General features: G+C 38.3%; 1 protein-coding gene across 3 annotated transcripts in view; it reads right to left on the minus strand.

Annotated features, from left to right (window-relative positions):
* OSBPL1A (oxysterol binding protein-like 1A) overlaps positions 1-15893 on the minus strand; it is a 92461-nt gene that overhangs the window by 62385 nt on the left and 14183 nt on the right. For all 3 annotated transcript variants that reach the window (XM_010574336.1, XM_010574334.1, XM_010574335.1), the window contains exons 6-15: positions 14975-15060; positions 11245-11389; positions 10427-10494; positions 10301-10345; positions 9204-9277; positions 9058-9121; positions 7998-8099; positions 6400-6525; positions 5148-5229; positions 2392-2498 (exon numbers count right to left, since the gene is read on the minus strand). In XM_010574336.1, coding sequence (XP_010572638.1) covers positions 2392-2498; positions 5148-5229; positions 6400-6525; positions 7998-8099; positions 9058-9121; positions 9204-9277; positions 10301-10345; positions 10427-10494; positions 11245-11389; positions 14975-15060 — 899 coding nt within the window. The remainder of the gene's footprint in view (positions 1-2391; positions 2499-5147; positions 5230-6399; positions 6526-7997; positions 8100-9057; positions 9122-9203; positions 9278-10300; positions 10346-10426; positions 10495-11244; positions 11390-14974; positions 15061-15893) is intronic.

Here is a 15893-nt window from a genome sequence, read left to right on the forward strand (position 1 = left end):
CCGCCGCCGCCACCGACAATGTGCACGCCGAGCCCCGCACGGCGGCGCCGGGGGAGACGCCGCGCTTGGCAGGGGGGGGAGCAGCGGACAGAGGGAGCGTTTGGAGATCACGCTCCTGCACCATTCCTAACGCAAGTGGAAGAGACGTGAACCTTTGTACCTTTTTTTTTCTTCAGTGCTGTATGAGCAGTTTCATTTGCATATTGCACAATTATGCTACAATTTACACAGCGCAGAGGTGGGTAATACTAAACAAAACGTCTTCTCTAAAAGGCAAAGAGTGTGCGTTCACTGTAGTTATCCTTACTGAAGTTAGCAGTGCCACCTCGTTAGTCAAGCAGTGGCTTCGGGTATGCTGGCAATTTAAGTTAGAGGGAGAAAGAATTCTCCTTAAAGAGGCAAGATAAAAAGGTACCAAGCTCATGAAAACGTTTGTTCTAGCAAGAACCAGATTTCACGGGACATGCACAATACAGCTGAGAGGTAGTGTGAAGCAATTAATTCCTCTCTACGCAGAGGAAGGCCTATCAGGGCATCCCCATAAGACAAGTTGCAGTCAAACAGTCCAGTTGACAACAAAAGACACCTGAGGAAAGCAGCTTTTAAACAAGAGTTGTCAAGTTTACCTTCAGGAAGGATGTTTGGCAGTTTTAGGTTAACAGCAACCAATTATTGCCAGAGCAGAGCGTTCATGGCAGCTGTTCCCAAATATTTACAACACCAAAGCCTTAACTTCATTATTGAGATCATGATCAGAAGAGAAACACTAGAAAAGATCAGTTTTTAGATTATTTTAGACAAGTGTTTTTATATCAGTTTGACACTTTAGAGTTGTGCTTTACTGTTCAAGATGCTTGGAAGGAATATCGAGACATTTAATGGGAGTCCCATCAATTGCTAATGCAGAGCCCAATACATTGCTTTTGCAATGCCAACAGAACTACAGTCCAGAAATCAACACTAAATGGCAAAGAACAGGGCCCTGTCATAAAAGACAACAAAACCAAATGCTGTGGGTTTGAGAAGAGTAATGCTCAAGGAACATAACTTTTTGGAAAGGTTCAAGTCTTAGGAATAGCTTGCTGCTGTAATTTCCCTTATGAGCTTATGGCATTTTTGAAAGCCTGCATTACATTCTGGAACTGCAGTAGTTTGAAGTCTAAAAATATCAAGACACAAAACTTTCCAGGATCACATCTACTCCCTGTCATGACCAACTGATTTCACTAGCTATGGTGGAAATTCAAGTTCACACCTCAGCCTATCCCTCTGTGCCCAAATCTATGTGCTTCCAGATTAAAATAAGGCCTCTATAACACCTACTGAGACTGTTCAAGTTCAAGTAAGGTGAAATTACAATTTCACCATATGTTTTGCCATAGTCAACGCTGGAAAGCTATTTTAGTCTGGCTTGAAGCAACATGCCAACACAATTAAGGACTACTAACTAACACTATACACCCACTGTTGTAACAATTTCCCCCTCAACCACAAATGGAACTGGCAACTTTAATATTAGATTTTTCTTAAAGAAAAAAACTCAATGTAAAAATGCAATGCTCGTTCCACTCTGCTAGGGCTTGACTCAAGTAAGTGTAGAAGACTTGTGACTGGAGACAAAAACGCTTGGAAAGGAATGAAAAAAAAATCTTAAACCAAACCTAGACAATGGAGCCAGTGTTTGCAGCTCACTGTTAAATAACTGGAAGACTAACAGCACCAACACAAACCTCATTTTGAAACACAGCTTACTGATGACAACAAGAGCCGAACTGAGGGATTACTGTTACTGCAATACAGGAAGACAAGTTTATTCCATGGTACTAGGGAGGGGAGAAAAATACCAGATCTCCTACCCCAGGAATTAATGAGTTTAACATACATTCCCAAATTGAAGCATTTGCATTATGTTTTAACACCATGCAAGATACTTGTCACTGGAAAGCCAGAAGTTCAACAGATAGCATTCGCACACCCACTAAGCACATGGTCTGAAAAACAAATTCAGAAGCAATATTGTTCAACACTTCAGTTAGCCAGTACAAAAAAAAAACCCCAGAATTTTCTCAATATTTTAACCTTCAAATCAGCAAAGCCACTGCTTTATTGAATTCAAGCATTCACTTTGAACATTACAAGCAGCAGTTTGTAAACAAAATGTGTCTCTTCTGAACACTCAAATATTAAGATATCCTTTCGTAGAAGAACTTAGCTACTTTTTCCCTAGAGGCATGAGTTTTCATTAGACATTCAGTGTGCAAAAGGACAGCTTACCAACAATATGAAGTTCTGTGGGTGTGTGTATTTATTTTTGTAACAGGTAAGCAGGGAACTAGCAAGATATACTAAGCTATTCAGACCCTTTATAGGCCCACACAGCATAATACATACCCCTTCTTGCTTTGTAAATAGGTTGAGGCAGTCAGCCAGGGCCTCACATGTTTCCTGGGATACTTCAGAGACAACATCAACTTTTTGCAGGAGTGGAGAAGATATTCCTGAAAGCACAAAAGATTAGTAGCATTAGGGGGACATTGTGAAGTACAGGATTCTTTTAATTATACTTTCCTCCAAGTAATGCAGACATATCATTCACATTCTACAGAACAGCTGGTGCACTGTAAGATCTGTGTGAGGAAAGGGCAAGCAAAAGTAGCACACAGGGAACCTAAGTTCGTTCTTTTGCACCCTTTCCCTAGTATTGGTCTAAGTGGCACATGGGCACATGAATGGATTGAGCTCCTCTTTCAGCATGGCTTAGAAAGCAGAGGTAGTGTGCTATGGCAACAAGATACTGGAACAGTGACTAGCAACTATCTCCTTTTAACCACCTTCTAGATTTAAAAGCCTGAGTTGCCAGGTGACAATTCAAATATAAAGGATACTGCACTGGTTTAATATAAGTTAAAGTGAGAAATGTAGCTTTTTTTGCCTTCTGTTGTGGTATTAGAAGAAAAAAAAGCTTACCACAGTGCAGCTGGAGATTTAAGTTTGAAAAATAGATGGGGAGTTACAAGGACACTGATCAATAAAAGGGGAAGGAGATTTATTTTCATGGACTTATCTTCTAGATATGTAGTACAGCTTGCAGAGCAATGCCACATTACATCCTGACTTGTATGACCATTTATAGAAGGGGCTACATGTCTAGAACCAGCAGGAAAACATAACCCGATCAGCTGGTAGAAATGTTTGAGTTCATCTTTGAAGTGTTGTGATGGGCTGCAATTCCTCAGAAGTCAAGCAAGCCATTCTCTCAGGAAGCATACCTGATGCAATTAAAATAAGTGTTCATTTAGTGACCACAGACACCAGGATCAGTTGACACCATTTACCAGTTACACAGGTGCTTCAAGTTGATGTCACACCAATAAAGATTAAGAGGTCCGGCAGTGACAGTTCTTTAATTTATTTTGCAACTTATACTGCTTGTGCAGGACAAGATACAGTACATATCCACACACTAATTGTTGTCTTTGATATCAAAGCTCACTGACTGGAATCGGGAATCTCCACTTACAGCAGCTATCAAGAACAGCTAGTGCCTCTAGAAGGAGGGGCAGCACACTGAGTGCAGGAGCAGGAGACATCTCTCTATGTAATAAATAATGTGCATAAATCTCAAAGATACCTGGATTTAGAATAGCACGTGGAAACAGTTAGGGAGAGAATTTGAAATATCAGGTCCCAAGACAGCCATTTTTATATTACTCAAAACCTTTTAGGAGAAGTTCCACATGGAAGGACTCTTAACTCAGAAATTTGCATTCTTCTGGAGCCAGAGGACTCAAATACTTTAAAGATACCACATCAACCCAATGTGAGAACTGGGAGAGCTGCAGCAGTTTTCTCTGTCAGGACTTATGGAGGTGACACATGAGCCTGGAAACAGTTCACTGACCCATCAAGTTACAGACATTCATTGGGAGGAAAATAGGAACTTATTACTGCTATTGGCCAAGACTAGCAGTTTCTAGGAAAGAGATAGTATCTGGTTTTGCTTTACTATGGGTTTTGGTTACTCAAGCTGTGTATTTTAAAAAAAAAAAGTGAATGTCCTCACTGGTTCTTCAGGTCAGCAATACGGGGTCAGATAAACTTTCCCTCCATATACCAGAGGGAATTTATCCATATCATACTAGTTTTCAAACTGCATTTTGCGAAGAATTCAGTTTTATTGTATTACTAATTACAAAGGCTTCCCAAGAAAACACTCTTATGTATTATGAGACCTTACTTTTCTTTGCAAAATAAAAATTCAGTAAAAATTCAGTTAGTGCAAGATAGGTTAACATCACGCAGTAACTTACCCCAGTAGCATGTGGAGAAAAAGCTGTATTTTAGACTCCTTTTGGGAAGGCACAGGGATGGAAGATGAAGAACTTTTTTCCTCCTAAAACTACTATTGTATTACAGACTACAGATCTGTACAGATAAACAACTTGTTCTCCAATTTGAGCTTCATAAATTTTAGTCATAATATGTAACTAGAACTCAGGTTCAAAGCAGCAGCATTTAGATGTTCTGTAAGAAGTCCTTTATGTGTTTAATACATGAGCAACTTCTGTACATGTTTACAGCATTAAATGAAACAAGTTCTAATCTCTAACAGCTTGATGCCTGTGCTGTTTTTTGGCAATTATGATACAAAAATCCAGGTACATGTTAATTTAAGAGTTATTATTTAAAATGAAGCCTGAGAAGTTCAAATCTGGCATAAAACTCATGGCAGAAGTCTGTGGAACATATCCCACCACACCATGACTCTAGTTCCCTATATAGTTTTGTGATTTCACTTGACATCCTGTTTATCATGCCTCAGCTTTCATTGTTTCCACTCACTACAAGTTTTTTGAGAGGAAAGCTAGAGTAAGATAACTAGCTCTTTGTACCTGTCAGGGCACACTTATGCTCTGCAATTATCTACCAACTACACATTTTTCAAAACCCTGAAAGTGAACCCCTACCTTATTTTCCTACGATACTGCTATAATGTTACTTTATTTAAATTTTTTCCAATGAGGAAAACCGTCCTGTACTTTCAAGCTGCTGAAAATTTCATTTCAGTGAAATGAAAGCACGTGCTGCTTAAAACAAAAAAATTAGTTGCCTGGTAACAAACTGCATTTTAGAAGAATAAGTTTTACCTTTTGTAGCATCCAAAGATTTAACCATTGCAAGGAAGTCTGAAATCTCTTTACTGAGTCTTTGTTGGCATGCTTGTGCTTTCTGAAAGACAGTAAGTATAGCTAGTTCAGAAGCGCCTTGTTCTACAGAAAGTATATGTTTATTCTCTTAACTATACTGAAATTTTTAAATTTGGGGAGCATTAAATCTTAACCAAGATTCCCAGTGACAGAGACTGATACATTAAAACTGAAAGAAATTACTTGAAGTACCTTCAAAGACACACAAGCAAACAGAAGGTTTATGCACATTATATTGCTGACCCACTTTTGTTTAAATTAGCATAGCAAACCAAGCCCCAAAGCTATACTGTATGTACCGCTTTTACATTTTCCCCCCCTTTTTAATAAAAAAGTTTGAAAACCCAGGAAGAGCCGTTGCTTGTCCTTTGACAAACCAAAGGCCAAAATAAGCAAATGCATAGGGTTAACTGATATACAGCAAGTACAGCAACATGCAGGAACCCACCCCAAGATCATATTCCAAGCCTGCATTTGAACTTGGAGAGTTATCTGTTAGATAATACCATCTTTCTCTATAGGCTGCTGGGAACTGCCAGCACCAGTTACCCTCCCATCTCTGTTCTGCCATTAGCTACTTTGAGTTCTTGTACCAAAAGGTACCAGCCACTTCGAGTTCAGTCACATGAAAATTTTTGCATTGTAGTGTCAACTTTCCCTTGAAGTAAAAGGTTTTAGAAATATATGTACAGCAAAAAAGCAAGAATCAGAGGTTGAAAGCTAGAATTATCAAGGAAGACTCATCTTCATTGCAGGTCTGAACAATCACTGTACAACACATCTAATGTGACCTGAGGTGTTGAAGGATGATTTCTAAGCCATTTCATTGCCTGTGTTATAGAAGAAGAGCTCGCTTAAGGTTAGCTTTGTAATCCTCCAGTCTTGGTGTCACCAAGTACAGTACACAAGGCTCCCTCTCCTGGCTGAAAGTCTCAAGCAACTTTCTACCTTGCAGTAGTGCTTGTAAAACTGAAAAACACAACGCTGTAGCTATGATAAACATGCCATTTTATGCATGCAGTCCAAACAGGAATACATGTCAGTAAGCAGTGCAAATACGAGCAGCATTTATGCATCCATGGGACGAAAGAATCGTTACTTTTAGCTGAAGTACACTAAAGTATTTCCACACAAAACAGCACTAATCTGCACCTGCCTAGATGCATGAGCCAAATAAGTACTCGGCACATACTTTCAGAGTATCTTGTAGGTCTGTAACAGATACTGTATCATCTTCCTCATCATCACTACTCAACTGTTCCTGTGTGCAGTAGTGAGTGCTATATGCTGAGTGGTCTTCTATTGCTTCCAGCCAACTCTGAATGGAAAAAAAACAAAACAGACTTAATACACATTTCAAAGGTTATCCCCAGAAAGTAACAGCATACATACAAAAGAACAAATTAAAATTTTCTATTGATGTGAATAAGACATTCAATAGTAAAATGAGACACCTTAATAAGATAGATTGTTAAAAATTGTAACATGTATTGAAGATAAGATACTCTGTGGTCAGAGTGCCACTGACTTAATTGATTAAATTTTAAGCACAAATGTAAACCCACCCCCCAGTCTATCCAAGGTCACATAAAGTCGCATCAGTTAAGAAAAGACTGTAGGGAATATATTTGGCATCTTTGAGTTTGTTCAGACAGCAAGGTCCCCTGTGACAAAGCCTGTCTTCTTATGAATGACAAACTGCATACAAAACCTCAAGCACTATCATAATTAAGAGGTAGATTCTTTTCCTGTTCATTGAATCACAGAGTGACTGAGGTTGGCAGGGACCTCTGGAAGTCATTTTGTCCAACCCCTCCTGCTCAAGCAGGACCACCTAGAACTGGTTGCCCAGGACCACGTCCAGACAGCTTTTGAGTATCTCCAAGGATGGAGACTTCACAACCTCTCTGGGCAACCTGTGCTCAGTCACCCTCACATTTTTTTCTTATGTTCAGAGGGAACCTCCTGTGTTTCAGTTTGTGCCCATTGCTTCTGGTCCTGTCACCAAGCACCACTGAAAAGAGCCTGGCTCCGTCCCTCCTTGCACCCTCCCTTCAAGTATTTTATATACATTAACAAGATCGCCCTGAGCCTTCTCTTTTCCAGGCTGAGCAGTCCCAGCTCTCTCAGCCTTTCCTAGTATGAGAGATGCTCTGGTCCCTTTAATCATCTTAATGGCTCTTTGTTGAGCTCTCTTCAGTATGTTTGCATCTCTCTTGTAGTGGGGAGTTCAGAACTGGACACAGTACTCCAGATGCTTCTACCCCTAACTTAATCTCTTCTTAGTACACCTATAGAAGTACAATAGTAACTACACTACAAATAGCCCTAAAACAAAAAAAGTTATTCTCTTGTTTCAGACCCACATTTTAAGAATATATAACTTATTAGGTCATCTGGGAGAATGGCTAAGACTACAATGTACCATTAAACATTCTTTTGTTCAGAATAATGAACTATGGAATAAAGTGCACCAGAAGGAAGTTGCAATAGAAATTTACCACATGGAGAAGTTGAAGAAAAAGAGGAAGTTAAACTACAGGGCATAACACAGGGACAGAGCTGGAAAAAAAGGTGGCACTAATCTTAAATAACAGAAGGACAATCTGCCCATTTTTACTATTTAGTCTATACAGTCATGCTAAAAGATTCAATATCTGCACTTATGTTACCAGGTACCGATGATTAAGATGCTGAACCCACTACTAATGCATCCATAGCAAGTAGTATGGAAATTATTCATTAGAGAAGTTATTACATTTTAAAATCTTTGATAAGAGTCATTATTACCTCTCTTGTTTGAGAGGGAAGGCTATTTTTAGGAATTTTGAAACGATGAACAGTGTCATCAAAACATCTGACAGAAAAGAAGCAGCTGTCTGTAGATTTTACCTAAGCAATGTGGAGAAAACACAAAATTAGTGTCATGAATCAGTAAGAAAAGAAAAAAATTAAGAATAAGCAAGGTAGATAATTACTCAGAAGTTTTCACCTTAGTTTTGACGCAAAACTATAGTTTACAAAAAGCTTGGTCAGAACGTTTTTGCAAAGTGTGCTGTCTTGCACTTTACATCATGAATGAGAATATAGAGGTTCTTTATGTCAAAACATTATGTTTGCTTATATTTGTATCACTTGATTCAGACAAAAGCTCAGCAACAGTGCAGGATCACCAATATTAAGGAATTTGTAGATATAGAAAAGGAAGAGTCACTTTTCATATAGTAAGAGTATACATAACTGTAGTTTAACGAACTTGTGGTGCCATTCTATAGAACTAGGGCAGGTTAGTTATAGAAGAAAAAAGTATTGAAATTATCCTAAATGCATTTGCCTTAAACACTTCATCTTCCTGTGTATTATAAATGACACCTGGCCTGTTTTTCCTCTGTTCACTCCTTCCAAAAGGGATTCCCACAAGCATGATGGAATTTAAGGAAGTTTTCCAAAAAGTCACCTTCAGAATTGATCAGTTCTCCAACTGAGATCAGCTTAAGTTACACAATCAGTCACAAGAAGCCGGTGACAGCTACAGGAGGAACTAGAGCTTTGTATTCTGTATCACATGCTCCAAACATTTGTTTTGCACAACTGAAGAGGCATGCTTTTAGGAAGCCCTATGTTTGTTTAGATCTTCAAGACTTTACAAAGAAGGGAAGGAGCTTTATGGCCACTTTACATATAAGACTCCTTTGCTTGACAAGAACCATCATTTCTTGCTAAAACACAAGCTTTTTCCCTTTTTTATAACAAAAGCATGCTTACCAATCTAGCTGAAGTTTTCACTGTCTAGGCATGGAACACCATCACATAAAAAACCCCCAGTACTTAAAGTCACTTCACATCCTACCGTGCAGACAGCTTGTGTTAGATGCTTGCATCCCTGACGATGATCATTATTCACTGCATCAGCTCTTTGAAAGAAAAAAGAGATTTAATAAAGTGAAGATGGGAATTATTTAAATCACTTCTCAGAAATTTAAACACGGAACTTACTGTCTCCGATACCATGAAAGGACTCCATGTTCTAGAACTATCCAGTAGAGTTTCCAACCAAAAAATCGTGAGCTCTAAAAAAAGAATTAAAAAACCCCACCACAATAAAAAAGACCAGATAAGGTTAACAGCTGAAGAGTTACTATTCCCAGCAAGTTTGATAGCTTGAAGGCTATTACATAAAACTGGCACTCATTAGGAAAACATTTTAGGTTTTACATATCTTGGTGATCACAGCAACCTGAGACTACTTTACAATTACAGTGCTACTCTCTTTTTTGGAAATACCTAATGACAAAAGTTTTGGTGAGCCTGCTATTCAGCAAGAACTGAAATATTAAAATGCTGCATTTTTTAATATTACAGGGGTTGTTGATCACCACACAATTCTACTTTATAAAATCAAATGATAAACAAAACACATTAAGATATCCAGCTACAACATTTCACCTTTGACAAGCTTTTAGTACATAGTTCCAGTTTAAAAAACAGTTCTTTGTATTACAATTGTGTGTGAATACATAGGAAAATTTAAACTCAAGAAAACTTCAAAGATTTCATTAAGGAACACAAAAATTAAGCATTCATGTAGAAGATTGAGAAAGCTTTTTTTTTTTTAACAAGGGAAAAAGATTCACTCGCATATCAGAGCAAAACAAGCTTTGAACAACCATTTGACTGACATCTTCCCTCTAAGTTTTAAAGTTTCCAGGTGGTGAACTTGTGGCAAAATATTAGTCATAGATTATTAAAAGACATCTATTCAGGGAAGAAAAAAACAAAACAAAAAACATTTTGCCCACCACACAGACAAGGAAAGAAACCTTACCACAGTGAAGCTTTGCCACAAAAATTATCAAGAAATTGAGAGATTTTAGGGACTGAGGTTAAGATCAGAGTGCCATGAATCTAGTAACTGCTCCACCCAGCCAGCCCACCTATAATTTATCCAATATACTGGATTAAAGCCAAGCCATTTAACAAATGTATTATTGAAAAGTTCCCTCATTCAGCAACTCTCACTTAAGTACGGAAAAGGACATACTGACAAACTTTGAGAACTTATAAGGTATTTTAGACAAGGAAATAAGACATACCTTCCATAGGAGACCTTCGTATCGTCTCAGGGGTTTGTTGATAACCTGCATAGAAATTTAAAGCTCATGTAGGAATAGCTTCAACTAGACAGCGTTGGCATTTTAAATGGATAAAAAAGTTCCTACCTTTCCAGTTTTACCTCCCAGTATCAGTTTCATTTCGGCACCTTGGGCTAGATCGAGGGGCGTCTGATCTGTTTAGTAACCAAGACAAAGTGTGAGAATTGATGCAAATAAACCTTGATGTACTGTACTTAAAAATAATCTGGCACTGTGTTTACCCATTAAAGTTTGGTCCCACAAGCATCTATGTTTACTTGGAGTTGGGTAACATAAGCTCCTCAGGGGCAGAACACTAAAAAGGCTCTGAACTTTAGTGCACTGAACTGTCCTTCAGAGTTCTACTAGCCACAGAGAGGCCTTTGCTCTTATTTAAGTTTGGTTTTGGCTCTTCAGCTATATAAATCAGTTCAGAACATTCACAAATATCAACATAGAGACAGTTTTAATCAGATGACAAGTACACAGTTTGCATAACACCTGCGTGAAGTTTTCCTGCATTTGCTTTCATTACAAGCCTTCTTTGGAAGGGTCACTTTGTCTGGGCCATATCTTCAATCTTATCACTTTTTTTGTTACCTGTGTTCAGTGTTTAGCATCAAGAAAACAAAAGCCAGGCACATTTCATGGTCAAGACAGACAGCAGGTAAATTTTCTAGAAATGGGTAAGTTTGGAAAATAAAAGCATGTATGATAAATATTTTGCCACAGTTCTTGAATCTCTTGCAATTTAGTCAGTGTTGGGCTTCCTTTATTAGTGATACAAAGCTTGTATAGCACCCTAAGATTTTCCCTTAACACTGAGTGGTAAGTAACATAGCTTATAGAATCTGTTAAATTTCTGCTTCCTCTTAACACTTTATGCACTTTCATTTGGTACTCACCATTTTTGTTTCTTATTTTAGGATCTGCTCCATTTTTTAGAAGTTTCAATGCACAGTGCTTATGGGCACGGTATGCTGCACAATGCAATGGTGTGTTCCCCATCTGATCTGTACAGTTGATATCAGGTGGTTTGGGCTTGTTCAACTGGAAAAAACAATGTTTTGCTTACTTATCAGTTTTCCTCCCTTTCCAGATGCCACATTCATTCTTTTGAAAGTTAGCTGTTCCTAACTAGGATGCTTCAGTGTAGATCTGGCAACAAGGAGGGCATGTAGCAAGTGTCATGAGAAGGGCAAGGACTACAACAATCAAGCAAGATGTTTAACTACAGTAAGGAACTTCTCAGTTTTTTGCTTGCTATACCCCTTCCACCTCTGCTACACAAGATGGAAACGTTTATCCTGCTCAGTTGCACACCACCAGAGAGAGTTCCCCAGCATTGCAGTTCAGTCATTTATATTACTAGAATGGTCCTGTCTGATTCTACTGTCAAAATCTACTGTTCTCCATAGAAGACTCCCAAGCACAGTCTGAAAGTTAGCACAGGTCAACGTTAAATCCAGAACAAGTTTGTGTGGCCACCCTGTTTCAGAGAGTAAGAACTTTGTACAAAAAGGTGGCAGGCCTGCCAGTCTCAGTGACAGAGCTATTCTAGGCCATTTAGAACCTCCTAGTATAGGCAGTCTGCTATACTGTTTTGCTGCATTCTGAAGTCTAACTACTGTGGGAACTTAAGATTAGAGCAGCTATGTAATTGAGGAAAAAAAAAACAACCTAAGTTTTACTTGGATAAATGGTCATTAAGAATGACACTACTACCCACCCTAAAATACCACTACACTTCTACTCAAATATGTGGCTATTTGATGTGTACATGAAAGTTGGACTCGATCTTTAAAGGTCCCTCCCAACCCAACCCATTCTATGCAACATCAGCCATTATAGTTAAGATTCCAAGCCAAATGGGACTGCCTTAACAGAAAGGCTAAGTTACTGTTAATCAGTCTTAGGACACTAGAGTCACAAGTGCATAAAAACGATTTTAGAGAAACTCAGTTTAAGCCTTCTGCATTAGCCATATGCTATTTTAGAGAAATTACTCCATAATAACAGAATTCCCATTGCAGCAATTTAAGTTAGCATCAACAGTAACCACCTTAAATCTGCTTCAGAAATAGTCCTATAAAGGACAAACTGCTAACAGCTGTTATTTACAGTTCAACTGAAAAGAGAACACAAGTCAAGACGACACAGCTTGTGGAACTATAACCTCATTAATGCTGAGGTCAAATACTTGAGTTTCTGAGGATTCCTAGGTTTTAGCTCTTCTCAACCAGCATCTGCCTTATCTCCACCTCCTGACTTCTTGCCTCCACACCTTTTAAGCCACATGCCTGTCATTTCAGCAGCTTACACCTTGTTACAAGGCAATATTCTTAAGAAAGTTTCGTGCCTCAATTCATTGAGAAAAAGCTCTCCAGTTGTTTCAGTAAATGTACAGTATGTTTTTGAGAACTCTCAGGAAGAACACACTGGTTTTGCCTCAAGTAGACTAAAAAGCCTGGGTTAAGATTCAGTTACTGAAGGTCTAGCTTTTAGTAGCAAAACACACTGTGATCTAGTGACAATCTTGACAGAAGAGAAGCACAAAAGCCACTACTACCATTTCACTTCAAGAAACTTCAATAGAAGGAGCAGTTAAAGTGCATGCAGGAAAAGAAGAAAAAATGGTCTGAAGTCCGATTAGAAGGTTTAGATGAACTGCACCATTAAGTTATCTCTTCCAGACAACTGTGTTACAATGTGCAGTATAGTCTTTTTTGGTTAAAAAAAAATCAAGATAAAGGAGAATTAACAATAAAAGGGTATCTTTCAAGTAAGTGGCACTGTTCCAAAAGCAGGGCAGTAGAGGACAAATTCTGGTGTGTTAGGTCTCACAATAAAAGTAGATGTAAGCAGCTGAAGTTTCATGAGCGTAATACTCTGCTGATTAAAAAAGATACAGTAGGAGCAGAAAGGCCTGAAAATCAGTAGGCAAAGTATGAGGAATTTTCAAGATAAAGGGCCATTAAGAACTACACAAATTCTCCATAGAGGTATTAACCTAAAAGTAGCAAAGTCAAGGAGGTTTACACCATAGAGCTGTAAGTAGAGAAAGTTTTTTGGACTTCCTCAAGAGTCAGCAGGAGTTTTAAAACTGTAATTCAATGGTCACAGGTCCAAGTACTCACCAAAGGATTCCAAGAAAAACTTGTTATGACTTGACTTAAAAACTGCCTCAGGGTCAAAAATGTGCTAAGTACTTCAAAAAATGTTACAGGTCAACATATAGCTGTCTTCACATATAAAAAGCTCAGTGATACTAAATATTAAAAAAATCACTTAGAAATGAAAATGTTTACAGGAAGAGTTACATGCACATGCATAGTTACATGCCACATGAGAAAAAGCACAGTTCTTCAGTGACAGCTTTCTATGAGAAGTCGACTTTTTCTAATTTTTTCCACATCAGTTTAAGGCTTAGTCAGCAGGCAGGTAATATCAAATGCAACAAGTGTTACAGATTACCAATTACCAGAATAAAGAACAGATCACTTACATCAGAGTATTAATTGTAATACAATCACGCCATTGTATTAAAGCACTATTCTTCCACATCTTAAGTACTGTGTACAGCTCTGGTTCTCTCTCCATTTCAAAAGAGGATAGTACAAAAGTATAAATATTAATTACAAGGATGACCAAAGATTTAAAAACAGTTTCCATGCAAGGAGTTAGAAAGACAAGGGCTCTTCAGACTAGAAGAGATAAATTTAGAGGATGGAAGTAACAAATTTTGAATAGGTGTTCACTCTGGCTTCTAGGCAGACAAGAATGTCAAATTTCTCAACATACAAATCTCATTTGTGTGTTTTCCATTAGAACTAAGTAGAAGGATTCAGACTGCTTTGACATCTTAAAAGGTATTACTAAAGGTGCTAACTAGGTAGAAAGTGTTCCATACTGCATGTCTTATTTCCAAGGAAACTCTTCAGGACTCTCAAAAGCTTGAGTTCAAACATTGAGACCCTGCTTCAAAACCCAACTGGATATGGTCCTGGGCAACCTGCTCTAATTGATTCTGCTCTGCAAACAGGAGTTGGACTAGTCCATCTCCAGAGGCACCCTCCAGTCTCAATTCTGTGATTTGCTTCTCCGATAGCCTTGCTACACCATGGTATTGTTCAGCTTGAATTACTACAAGTGTGCATGTGTGCACATATACAGTTTTCAATTCCTGCTCAGCATGAAATTGTGTTGTGTAGATGACTGTCCATTAAAAACTACAGAGACTTCAGCTGCAACAGATGCTAATGACAAAAGCTTACTTTCAAGATTTAAAATAGGCCATACTGTAGTGAAAACCTAAGCACCCATGACATTAAGGTATCCACAAAAACATAACAAGCTTAGATTAGTAGATCTAGAACCACTACACTGCTATTTACAACTAACTGAAGAGTATTTAGAAACAGGAAAGAAGCTGAAAACCATTGTTTTGCAGCCTCCAACAAGGAGGCTTGAAAACCCTTGCGGGTTCAGCACCTTACCAACATAACATGGTGCACAGCACTAATATTCTGAAGTCACAGCACTTTGAAATGCAAGGCCTAATGTCACATGTTGTTACATTAGCATTATGGTTTGAACCACTTGACACAAAAGTATTACAAGCACTTGAGTTCTTACCAAGGCAGTCAGTTTCCCTGTTTCCCCCTCTCTTGCTGCTCCTAAAAGTTCTTCTTCCAGTTTCCTTTCTTGTGTCCTTTCAACTGCTATTTAAAAAAAAAAACAAAAACAAAACAAATTTAAGGTCAGTCTCAGTAAAGTAGCAAGTATATATAAAGTACAGCATTCAAGAAACTGTATCAAAACAAGCCTAGAGAAACAAGAGTTTCCAGTATTATTTATTTGGGACAGGTATAAATGGAATATTTATTCAGAAAAGTCTGTGTCACAAGCAAAAATATGTTCAAAATGTAATATCTGACAAGATGTGTGTGTATACACATGCACATACACATGTTATTTTTTTTTAAACACTTACAACCCAACCCCACTCTCTAGTAAAAAACCTCCCTAGTTTCCCTAGTAAAAGGGAAATGGGGGAACTACGTGACACTGTCATCAGATCTTCCCTGTGTTCTTTTCAGTTTCCCTTCTACTCTTCCTGTCATTCTACAGAAATTTTATTCTTCTCTAGCAATCCAACAGAGGAGCAGCAGAAAGGACTGTTATCTGTGCACATGCATGTAGAATCAGAAGACAGGTCACTTTTCACATACAGAGTCTGTGGCACTGGACACAGAGCTTCAGCAGTATTTAGGGGTATTGCATAATACCAGGAAGCAACACAGTTCTTGAATTCTCCAAAGCTATGAGCAGTGAGCCTATGTAAGTATTTGGACACCATCTCCCTCACTTTCAATACCTATGAGGCAATGAAGGAAACAAGGTGAAGGGTTTTTACTTTTTTTTTTTTCCTTTTGACATAACCTCTAAGACTGCAATAGCAAGTCCTAAACTTGATCCAAAACTGGGTCACCTTTGCAAACTGCCCAGGATTTTGCTCTTTTAAAGATTTTGTTGACACAAAGTCACTTAACGA

The sequence above is a fragment of the Haliaeetus leucocephalus genome, unplaced genomic scaffold (genome assembly GCF_000737465.1).
Source record: "Haliaeetus leucocephalus isolate CR32 unplaced genomic scaffold, Haliaeetus_leucocephalus-4.0 Scaffold428, whole genome shotgun sequence".
Classification (NCBI taxonomy): Eukaryota; Metazoa; Chordata; class Aves; order Accipitriformes; family Accipitridae; genus Haliaeetus; species Haliaeetus leucocephalus.